We start from the raw sequence: 12,517 nt of genomic DNA, 5'->3' as shown, positions 1-12,517 counted from the left end.
CTAGAGCGCGTAAATACGTTCCGGATCCCGTGGACTCTGCTCCTTGTACTGACGTATGTACGAAATCCGGATAGATGGACAAAGTGGGGGCACTCGGAGGCGCGTGGTCGCCACTGGATGTGCGAGGCAACATAAAACGAAATGGCAAACGAGATAGAGACTCAGTATACACGAGACGATCGATCGCAGCACGATCCTGTGACGAGAACGAGATTGAGCTTGTTATTGATTGTTTATCGTGACGGCGACAATTGTACCTGTAATCGCACGTGCCGGCGTGAAGCGAGTGTCGCGACGTGAGGAACGGACGGAAAGCGAAAAGGGAGGAGAACAAGCATAATGATGATCAGCGGGATTTCCATCGCGAAGATCGCTATTTGCATTCTACTAGGATGCTGCGTGATGATGCGAGTCACCGGCTCGGCAATACCGATGTGGGAATTTCTTTCGAGAGATGAGAAAGTGAGTACGGATTATTTCTTTGTCAATTCTGCTAATTATGCTGATACTATTAGTTTGACATAAGAGATTTATCGGTTTTTAAATTCTGCTTTAAGTGAAGCTACTGAGCATTTCAAAGCACTCATGCTTTAAGTGAAGCTACTGAGTACTTTAAAGCATTGCTTTAAGTGAAGTCACTGATTTTGTTAAAGTTATTTAATTTTTTAATTACTTTAAATAGAGAACTATATCTAATTATTTTAAAATATTCAAAACTTTCAAGTAAGAGTCCGCAAATCTTTTCAAACAAGAAAATCTTATTAGAATGCATTGACGATACTGACTGATTTTAACTGATGAACATTGCTCCGAAATTGTACAATTTTGTTTTTATTTTTATATGACAAATATGAAAAATAATTTATATTAATTTAATATAATTTGTTTAATAAGTAAGTGTATACTCGTATAATATAAGTGAACACAAACTATTTCAAATTTATTAATTATTTATAGATTTTGTGAATGTAGAAATATAAAGAGTACACAGAGATGCGTGAAAAAAGATATAAGAAAGAAAACACTTATAATTATATAGTGTGTAAAAATTACTAATACATTCTGTTTTCTTGAGAATAAAATTTTACATAAAAAAGAAAGATATTACCGCTGTTCTCGTCAGATTTATGTATTGTATTCTCATTTGTACTAGTATAGCAAAAAAAAAACTCAGTTACGACGTCTCTTTTCTTTGCAAATTATTTAAAAAATAAAGATAAGCGTAAAAATACTTATTTTTCGCCGTAACTTTATTTCCATCCATCCAACTTTTATCTCCAAAATTGTAGCCGCTAAATCTCTTTCACTTATAGTTTCGCATGAAATCACGAATGAGAGATGTTGCAAACATCTCTCATTCGTGATAACAACTATTCAGTGGACTTTCACCAAACAATCGAGTGTAAGTGTGTTGCATCTGAATCACATGTTGGGCGTATTCGGTGTTGCTGCGATTGCAATTGTATTGTACTTGCACGAATTTCTCAGTGACGAGTTAATAAGCTTGGATATCTATTTATAAATTTAACATGAGTTCGATGAACATCTTAGAATTTCATGTATTCGTTGAAAACATTTATAATAATTTGATTAGGATTTTTTTAAAAAGGTGACTGATTTTATTACTTTGTACTTTTTTGTATTTTATTGCTTACTCTCTTACACAAGGAATAATCAAGATTGATTTGTCTGAGTTTATTTTAATATAAATATATATGTACTCTCTCTCTCTCTCTCTCTCTCTCTCTCTCTCGATTATTTAAAATTTTTGATATCCCAAAATTTGACGAAACGGTATATTGGAATAATTTATTTAACTTTTTTTAAGTTTATTCTATTCTCATTTTTCTCATGTGTTATAAATTATTTACGAATTTGTGAATGACAATTTTTACACTTTTTACACTTAATGGTGATATTTTATTTAAAAGTTTATAAGTTTTGATTGTTTTAAACATTTTAAAAAATAAATATTATAATATTGTTTAGTCTATTAGATATGATATATATATAAAATAAAATTAATGATTTCAGATTTTTAAACAAAAAGTAATTCTTAATTTTCAAAGAGAAAAAGAGAAATTTTTTTTAACAGGAGTAAGTTATTTTAATTGAAATAATTGAATTAAGAAACAATATTAAATATTAAAGGACCGTTAATGTAACGATATAACTAATACGAATACGAAGCCTATTATATAGTCTAGCTGGATCTTAGTTGCTTATATATAATTAAGGATACGTAATGTTGTGATTCCGCTATATCCCGAGTTTCTTACTAAGCAGTAACTCCTTTATCTTACATTTATTTATGATTCTAAAAATGATAAATACATTCATTTGTTTTGACATTTTTTATTAACAGAGTTCTCGAAATAAGCGTTATGCGTGTATTTTGATTTTATCTTATATAATCTCATATTATAAGAATGATAAATAAATCATAATAAAAATTATAATAAATAAGCTTTTTAAGTAGTTTATAAATAGAACTGAGATATTTTATTATGTATTTTAATATTATATATTTTAATTTTAATATCCGACAAAATATAAAGAAATATATTTTCCAAATATAATAAACGATTGAAGATTTTATCCATGGATGATTACTTCTGGCTTTATATTCGCGACATATCTCCGGTTCTATAAAAGCGCCTCGTTTACAATTTATATAGAAATTTAATGTAATGCTCAATATTTAAATCTGTTATCATTTCATTGTCGAAGATAACCAAAATTGTCATCAAAACGTCTGTAATTGTTAATTATTAACACAAGTTTTACATACTGTATCGATTTATATTGGTTTGCATTTTTTATTTATTTTTCTTTCTCTGAAGCCTTATTATTAGAAATGTATTATTTTAATTGATAAAAGAAGAGAAAAAAAGAGAAAGAGAGAGAGAGAGAGAGAGAGAGAGAGAGAGAGAGAGAGAGAGATAGTTATTTTAAAATTATGTAATTTGTTTTAACTTTCTTCGACAAATACCGAACCACTACAACAATCTAATATTTGTTTGTAACTATCATCCGACAATGCGAGTAGTCTCGTGCGAATAACACGTTCGGTGGAGTTGTGGAAATCAGGAGCTTCGTTTTAATCTCGAACTACTCGATGTTATCAATCAATAGCCGGATGGTTGCGATTTTACACTCGGATCGTATTCTTTATCTCAAAGCCCTGTTTCCCACGAAATGTCTTTAGTGCAGCATTAACTAACGACGGACAATTGTAAAAATCTAAAGATTATCGCGATTATGACGATCTGCTACCGGGAAAATAATTACACTGACTGTTAATCGTCACCATGACACGATAATGGCATGGATTCTCATCTCACAATGCAATGAATGTATAGGAGGTCATATATCAATTAAAATTCTATATATATCAGAACTTAATATTTATGATTGATATTTATTTCTAATGTTTACTGAACTATCGAATTGGAAAAAAAAAAAATATATATATATACGATCTTTTAATTATAAATTAATATAAAGAATACGTACAATTTTAATTTCTTTGAATTTATTTTTATTCAGTGATATTTATCGCAAATTGCATGCTCTAAAGTTAAAAATAGAATGCAGTGTGTGTAGAACCTTAATTAGCGAACGCCGTCTAAGGTTGAATTACCGTCAGTCATTGAAAGTGCTTCGTACTCTTGGCCAAGGCTATGCACACGGTATTTCGCGGCTGTATATACCGGATTAAATGTGTGCATGTAATACTCCTGAAGCAAGTAAAAGCGATCGTACGAGTAAGTGCCGAGTTGAAGTTCAAGAACAGTGCAGCGTATCTAGGATCAGTTTCTCGATGGAGCTCGGGTCAATGTACGGATTAAAATTCGATTTCAGCATAAAATAACAGAGTAAAAACATGTCGCACCATAAATAAAAAAGATGTAGTGTAATATTTTTAATCAAATTGTGCTGACAATAAATATCTATTTAAAATTGATGAAATCTATTTAAAATTAAACTAACTGAAATTATTTGCAAATATGTAAATTTCGAGTGACTTAAAACAAATGTTTGTAATTAAAATATGTATTTTTTTCTCATGTATTTTAAATTTACATTTTCAAATTTCATCAAATAGTAGTGTAAGTATATCAAGAACATTTGTTGAGACTTATTCAAAGTTGAAGTAATTTTTTTTCTTTTTCTTTTCAATTATTAAGACTTTAAATGTTTAAATTTTAAACAGTTTTTAAAAATAATATGTGATTTAATTATACATGTATGCTTTTCTATAATTAGCTTGATGATTTGATGGACGTGAAATACAAATATTGCTGTTTCCAAATGTAAGAGCGTATCTCTAGCGTAACAACATATGTAGTCATTGTCTTTCCGCGCTAATTCGCGTATAGCTAGAATCCCGCTCATCTCCGCTTTCTCTTAGTTTCCGGAAATCGCAGCGGAAACGGGACAATAATTTATCACTGACCACATACCTAAGGTATATTAATCTGTAACAGTAATTGCATTACAAGAAAGACGAGATAAAGGACGCTACATTATTGTTCTTTTCTCCGTTTTTTTACTTTTAGTTTACTTTCTTAAATATTTAATATATACCAATTTATGTGTACATAATAGAGGAATTAAATATAATCACATTTATAATTAATTACTATAAAATTATTTAAGAAACTTTTTATTCATAAGCTATTCTTATTTTGAGACTGTCTCAATTAATGTCTTAAGATTCTAATAAAGTTCTCTCTAATTGATGCATAATATTTTAAAACAGTACTTGAAATGATCTTAAATATAAGAGTCAACTATAAATACCGGTCTGTGATTAATTCATATTTTAACGGTACTTAAGATGGTCTTAGAATCGACTGTGAATATCGGCATAAAACATATTAAAAAATTGAAAAAGTTGTTAAAACATATCATATAATAAATATTTGAATAACACTAATAAAAAATATTTACTAAATATGAAGATATATTTATTTGAAATGAGAATCATCAATTTGATTTAACTATTATTTTTGTATTGAGTAAATATTTATTTACTATAAGTAAATGTTTAGTTAGTGCTATTGAAAACAAATCTGTATTAAAATTTGGTATATTTTTTCTTAACGTATCTTATAAATTCTTTTTAACCATAAATGTGTCAAAAGTATAAATACCATAGATGAATTGAGTCATTTAATTTGTAAAGACTACAAGAAACGTGGGCTCGCCAAGAAGTGTCGAAATGCGTGCGCGCGACCTACGAATAATATGCCGATAGGATCGAAAAAAGACGGCCGCGGGATATGAGAACGTCGTTACAGAAGATTTGTTTCATTAGAAATTCTAAGATCGGATGTGAGCGTCATCGGACCGAGCCGCAGAAGGACTCTGCTGTGTGGACATCGTTCTCGTTATCGTCACCGCCGGCGCAAGAACGGCGACCGTTTCTCGCGACTGGTGCGATTTGTATCGGCGAAAAGACGACGGTATCGCGCAACTTGATACGTGATGTACAGGACGTCGTATTGTGCATACATATTTGTCGATTTTAACTGTTGGTTCCGTCGCCAGCGTTACATATTGCCGAGTTTCACCGAACGCGGCCAGAATGCCGCGCGTGCGATATGGTTCACCTTATTATGGACTCTGACATTAAAGAACGCAAGTGACGTCCTGTCAAAGATAAACTATCGAGGAAGCGCCGCGTGCTTTCATTCTTTTACATCATTCTTCTCACGAAGTGAATCGACGTGTCGCGCATTTGCTCTCCGCAAACGTATGGGATCAATGGCCATCGCATGCGCTCTAAATAGACCTGCTCCTTTCTCGTTTTAGATGAGTCACCTGTACGGACTATTCAGCAAACAAGTGGCACGGTTTTGCGTTGATTCCTCGAGGCCGGATTGCAATAAGAACCTGCTCGTAACCGGCATACGAAGCCTCGCCAGTATGGACGACAACGTTCTCGACAGGTTGGACCCCTATCAACGTGGCGCGAAAGAAATGAGTAAGGAAACGTTCTTGTAATATGTTGAGAAGAGGTTTCGTGTTTATTCGGCTATATATCGTAGAAGAGATTTCATGTTTATTCGATCGAGTAAATATATAAATGAATCGCGATGCCGGCCTTGACACTTTACGCGACCTCGTACTCAAGCTACTGTAATGTCCTGTTTTTAGTTTGGCACGCCATGGTGGGAAGCAACAGATTCGCATCAAGAATCAGCCACGAAGCCGATGACTCTTACTTCACGACCGTACCTGACTTAGGTAAGTGCACGAGAGAAATTATCGAAATAATTGCTCTTTTATTTTTCGATAATAATCAGTTTAAATATGAAACTATGCAGCATAAAACATTATTAGCTACTGTAGTCTTTAGAGATATCTGTGGAGATTAAAATGTTGTGTGGTATAGAAATGAAAAATAAAATGGCTATTCATAGAACAAAAAAGTCAATGAAGTTTGAGGAACAGAGTATAAGCTAGGATATTAAAATAAAAATCTTGCTGGACGATTTATTTATCATTTGGTTAAAAATAATAAAAAAAATTAGTTTATCTATATATATTTATTACTTCATCTAATGTCTATATTTCAATCTTATATGATTTTTTAATAATTAAAGAAAACATAAAATTTTAATAAAATTTTTAAAAAATCACCATTTAGTGCGCAGTAGGTATATTTTTTTCTTAACCGCATATCTTATAAAAATTGCAAAGCTTTAGTTGCATGTTTAGTTGTGTACATGCTACTAATAAGATAATACGATAAAAGGAAATGCACTCCACGTTAGCTTATTCGAAAAAACATTTCGCAAATTTGCCTCTTCCTTGTTTCGGGGATCTCTCCGCGATCGCGGTCTTGCAGACGGAAACATGTATCTCGAGAAAGTTTTAGTCGCGGTTTCGATCCCGCTCGTGTTCGCGCTTGTGCTGCTAGAAAGTCTTTTTTTCTCCCTTAACGATATTGCGCCCGATAAACAACAAATCTTTACTGATTGTCATTGATCACGTGCACTTTCTCCCTTTTTTTTGAAAAAAAAAAAGGAAAAAATCATACAGTCCATTGCATCGATCCGAACTGATTCTCCATTTTTGACATTATTGGAGTCGTATTACATTTGGTTACAAATCAAATCACGAGGGCTCATTCATCAAATTTAAACTTTTTTCGATAAAAATAATTAAAAAGCAGATAATTCTTAAATTTAAAGTTAAGAGTAACAGTAATAATGATTTTAAAAAATATAAATAAATAAAGAAGGATTCTTTTAAAAACCTGTACTATTCGTATGTTAAAATACTTGAATTGATGAAACGTTTATAGTTGGGGATTTATTAAATTTTAACACACAAATAAGTAGATGTAGGTTCTTAAAAACATCCTGCTTCTTTAATTTAAAAAATATAAAACAGTTTAACAATATATAATATGTTAAGAAATAGGACCGATAAGAATAAATCTGTTTAAAACAGTTCAAGTTGATTGCAACTTTTTAATCTAAATAATAGTTACCGAAATTACAGTTTTACATTGTTAACAGTAATATTATAATAATTTCGATATTAAATATCTCATAAACATAATCTAATTCACACGTATAAGGAAAATAAATTTTGGAGAAATATTTTTAGAAAATTTTTGTTAATTCATCATTCAACAATCTGTGTGACAATCTTCACACGTAACGAGCGTTTGATAGATAGTGGACAGATCGCGAAAGGAGGTCACTTTTCTCAATGTCTACGATGAGAGTCCCAGCGCGGGGGCGCACTACGATAGCTTTCACATTTTCTCTGTTGGCCCATATATACATGCGTACGCTAATGATGCATCGACACGCGATGAAAGCCGCAAGCGTTGCACGCCCGTGATTTCAGGCGTTTACCGATCAATTATCGTGTTAGAAATCTAGCGAAATAGAAAAGGGACTTCTGTACACTGTCCATCGATCCCGTTTAACGGGAGAGAACAGCAAGAAAACACGATGTTCTTACCGTTATACATCATCAGTTTTTCATGAAATCAGAGGCAATTATGTTGTACATTTCACGATAGAGAAATTTATAACTGTACAGCTCTTCTTTCGCTGGCCGAAGATACACACGCAAATATGTACACATAGCACTCATCCATCGCGAGGGCAAATTCCTACACGTCTACCTCGCGGAGTCCTTGTAGCCTACAAATTGACGGCATTCAACTAGCTGTCGGAAGCGAAGAGAGCACGAACTGACGTACAGATATTGGATTTTAAATTATCATAATGCGGAGGCCGTACAGACCTCCAGAAACAACCACGTGTGCGGGACGATAAAATAGGGGCCGTTGATCCAAAATGATCTTCGCCTGCGAAGAATTACAAATGTATCTATCTTGTTCTCCTTTCATGGATCGGAACACGCAGTACCGCTCTTTTTCTACCATACCATACCAAAATGAAAACGCCCACGACTAAAAACCGATAGCGAAGATAAGATCCAAGAAAGTCTGCTCTCGGAAATCGATAATTGTTATTATAGTTGTAATAGGAGACAACTTTCTAAAATATTATACGTATAATATAATCACATGCGATGTGCTAAAGTTTTAATACTATAATAATTTAATACATATACAAATTTTACTTCACAAAATATTAAAAACTCGACAATGAATTAAGAATCTGATTCTGTAGCAATTGTCAAAGATATTGCAATTGATCTCAAGTATACAAATCCGATTTTTACAGTTTAACGCACAGATATTATTAAATATCAAAGGAACAATAGCAAAACTCAATTCCTTGAACTAAATAACAATGTACGCTTCTCAAATTCATTTCTTGACATTGAGTAACAAAGATAGAACGACACTTGTGTCGACTTGGGAGACTTGGGACACTTGTGTCGACTAAATGGAAAGTGTATTTTCAACTTATACATATGTACTTATGTCAAAATGTAAATCAATTTGCTTCTGTGGTTTCAAAGTAAGCAACGTTCATATAACGTATACTCTTGGTAAATAATAAACTAAACTTAATTTAATACATTTCTTAAGTTAAATTGTTTACACCTTTTGTTTTAATTAAATTAATGACATATTAAGTACGAACAGTAGCGACTTATAGAAATTACTTAAAAACTCAAATTGACATTTGATATAATTTGACATTATAAATTTAATAGTGTAATTTAACAACTGCGTAATAAATCATCGTGACTAAGAAATTTGTTTGGTACGCTCGCACAGCTTTAACGAGTGAATCTTAATGAAGTACGGACAAGGATTTCGCTTCGAAGACACATGTACTTCCCGGTATCTATCGCGCTTGTATAATGAGCCTGTTACTTAATCTTCGGCGACTATAAACCGACATCAATTTTGAAGTCACGTCGGCGCATTTGTTTAATTCTATCTCTTTCTTTTTTTTTCTTGCAGCGAGCAGCGGTAGTGAGACGAACGGCCTCGGTGAGGAGACCGTGGCGAGCGGAGATTACATTCAGTCATCAGAGTCGAGCAGTCCATATCTGTCGGGACCAATGGTGATACGGGTCTACCCGGACGGTCGACCGGTTCCGGAGGACCAGAAGCGCCCATTGCCGAAGGACGAGGACGCAGACGAGCTTAAATATTCCCGTTTGCCATCCATTGAAGAGATCGAAGCTAAGAGCGGCAGCAAGTTCTACGGGAAACGCACGATCGAGCCGTCGATGCTAAAGAGAAGGATGTCCTTCATCGCCGATGATAAGAACTATCGGCGATCGCAAGCAACTCGTCTTCACCATCCGCTGCCCTATGAAAGAACAATGTTTAGGGATGCATTGAACGAACGCAGAATGCATTACTACTGAGAAGATGCCTCTCTTCTATGCAATACGAGATACTTCTCGCGGAGCGAATGCACCGCTTCGTGATAATGAGAGTTTTCGAAAAATAAATCGCCATCAAGATCCTGCGGAAAGACAGGTGACAATAGCCACGTCTACTATCACAGACATAAAAAATACTCGAGGAAAGTTAAAAATATAAGCGGTACCACTTGCGGTCGCGTTATGGACAACGTAATGATAATCAGCTATAATTACTAATTCATTGTGCATTCTAATTTAATAATTTGATATTGCCGTTGTGCGATATGTACGAAAAAGAGATCGTCGTACGCTGTTTTTCGGAATTTCTGCACTGTTGAATATTTTTGTTGGACTGAGCGCGAAATATGACTGAGGAACTTTGTATGAGATAAGAGTTCACGATTTAAACCGCGTAAATTGGAAGAATTCATGGTTCATCAATTATCTCGAATAGCATAAATTGGAAACTTGACGATTGGTCGGTAATTAGATTCCTAACATACAAGTGCCGACAGGAATACATGTATATATTCGTACGCAGTCTCAATAACACTCATATAATCCGACCATGAATATCATTTGAGTTCCATTTATTTAATTTCATTCATTTATTATATGTAGTATTTATTTAATACTCAATGTGATTGTCATGGCTCACATGGACAATGTCGGGAAAAAATATTGATAAAAGTATGTTAATTATCTCAGGTTGTGAATATGGAGCAACTAAAACCTTAAATCTTCTGTTAATGTATTTAAAACATCACAAGTGTATTATTTAAATTTGTTTTGCTATTCTTCTCTCTTTTAACACACAAAACAGCAATTTATCATATAATTTTCCTATATTTTATAAATTGAATACATTATGTATTATTTGTCTTTAACATATATGCGCTGTTACGTCGCAAAAAGGAACTAATGTACCTCGCTGAAAAATACTATATTTTGTATATATTATCTCAATATCGTCAATAATCGTTGAATATCACATAAATCATTCGTTTTAACGTATAATAACCAGTTTGCTAAAATTTATTGCTTTCGAAAATTTCTATAACCAACTGCACAAATATATATATTTGTATTTAGACTGTAATACTCAATGAATTACATCTGTTGAATTTTCACGCAAATCGTTTGCGTAAGCAAATAATAGCATATTTAAAATAAATCTACATTATGTATTTTTACGTGACGATTACTATTGATTATTATATCTATACGTACTCATTTTCGTTTTGTAAATATTTGAGACATTTGCCACTATTAACTATTAAGTACATGTCAATAAGATATAGAACTAAAGTGTGATAAAATCTAGACATGTAATATACATATATTCGAAAGGCGAGATTAATGAGACTATAATGTGATAAAGTAAAAATAACGCGATGCACATAATATATGTATAAATATTCACATATGCATATACACACCACACACGTGAAACACACTTATTGCAAGAAATTTAATATAATAGAAAAATTCTTTGTACTTAACTGTTCAAAGATGATAAAATGTTGCTACAATTATTTTTTGATATGCTGCTGCTATAAACTTAAACATTTTATTATTTTATAATTATCATTTTGGTGTACATTATTTTAAAACATTATAATAGTTTGTCTATTTAAATCAGCATTTTATCTAAAAATTGAAATGGTCAACCTTGCTTTTATTTTTTATATTTTCAGAACAATATTTTAAATTAATAAGTCAAATGGTTAAATATCTATTATCATAACTTTTCACAATTCCTTTTATTAATTTAGACTACAAATTCTACACATACATATATTATGGCAAATGTGTGTATGGTGTGCATGTCATATGAATGCATATGTGTGTATGAATGAATAAATTATTAAGACTATATATGTATACGAAAACACTGCGGATATAGATTTAACATAATATTATTTTAGATCTTGTGGTGATATATTTTATATAGTAATAAATATTACATGAAAAAAGATAGTTATCTCAAATATTCATTAGAATAAATGAAATGACTAGAAAGATGATTATAGAGAGAAGTTTCATTTCATTTTATTGTCTTTTTACTTTGAAAATTGTATAAAAACGTATATTATGAAACCAATATATTATAATATTAGTAGATATACATATTACGATTAATTTACACATTAAAACAGTTTTATAATTTATCTATTCGTTCAATGTTCTTGTATGAAACACAAAAAAGTAATAATATAATATAAAAGATGTATTAAATAAAGTACATTATAAAGATTATGTGTATACCGACTTTCTTGTAGTGCCTCGTTTAGAACACGCTAATAACTTTGAAAAATAAACAGATTTATACAACCAATTTGTAGTGGAGATTAGTTCAATGTACATAATGTACTAAAATCTACAAAGGCCTATGAAAATTCATATACATTTTCGACAAATATTTTTAAAAATAATCTTAATTTTTTATATAAAATTATTTATTGATTAAAAGTATACAATTAAAAGAAATTGATTTAAGAAAAAAGAGTACATAAAAATAACTAAAAGCACACAAGACTACAAAATTACTAATTTTACAAAATTACAAATATTACTAATTTTATATACTTACGTTTACGTAATTTTTTTTTATTTTATGACAAGCAAAATTGTATGTATTATAAAGAATTAAATATATTTCGATTAGCATGTAATCTTTCTACATGTT

The 12,517-nt window shown here is 31.6% G+C and overlaps 1 protein-coding gene across 1 annotated transcript; it reads left to right on the top strand.

The window, feature by feature from the left end:
• Positions 1-339: 339 nt before the first annotated feature.
• Positions 340-10,004, top strand: Reg-5 (Rhythmically expressed gene 5). The gene is made up of 4 exons (XM_018547596.1): positions 340-462; positions 5,821-5,992; positions 6,166-6,255; positions 9,416-10,004. The coding sequence occupies exons 1-4, from the start codon at positions 340-342 to the stop codon at positions 9,826-9,828; spliced, it is 798 nt and encodes a 265-aa protein (XP_018403098.1). The 3' UTR covers positions 9,829-10,004.
• The last annotated feature ends 2,513 nt before the right edge of the window (positions 10,005-12,517 follow it).

The sequence above is a fragment of the Cyphomyrmex costatus genome, unplaced genomic scaffold, assembly GCF_001594065.2.
Source record: "Cyphomyrmex costatus isolate MS0001 unplaced genomic scaffold, Ccosl1.0 scaffold666, whole genome shotgun sequence".
Lineage (NCBI taxonomy): Eukaryota > Metazoa > Arthropoda > Insecta > Hymenoptera > Formicidae > Cyphomyrmex > Cyphomyrmex costatus.
Note: the sequence above shows the minus strand (reverse complement) of the source record. Positions and strands in the feature narration are given on the sequence as shown.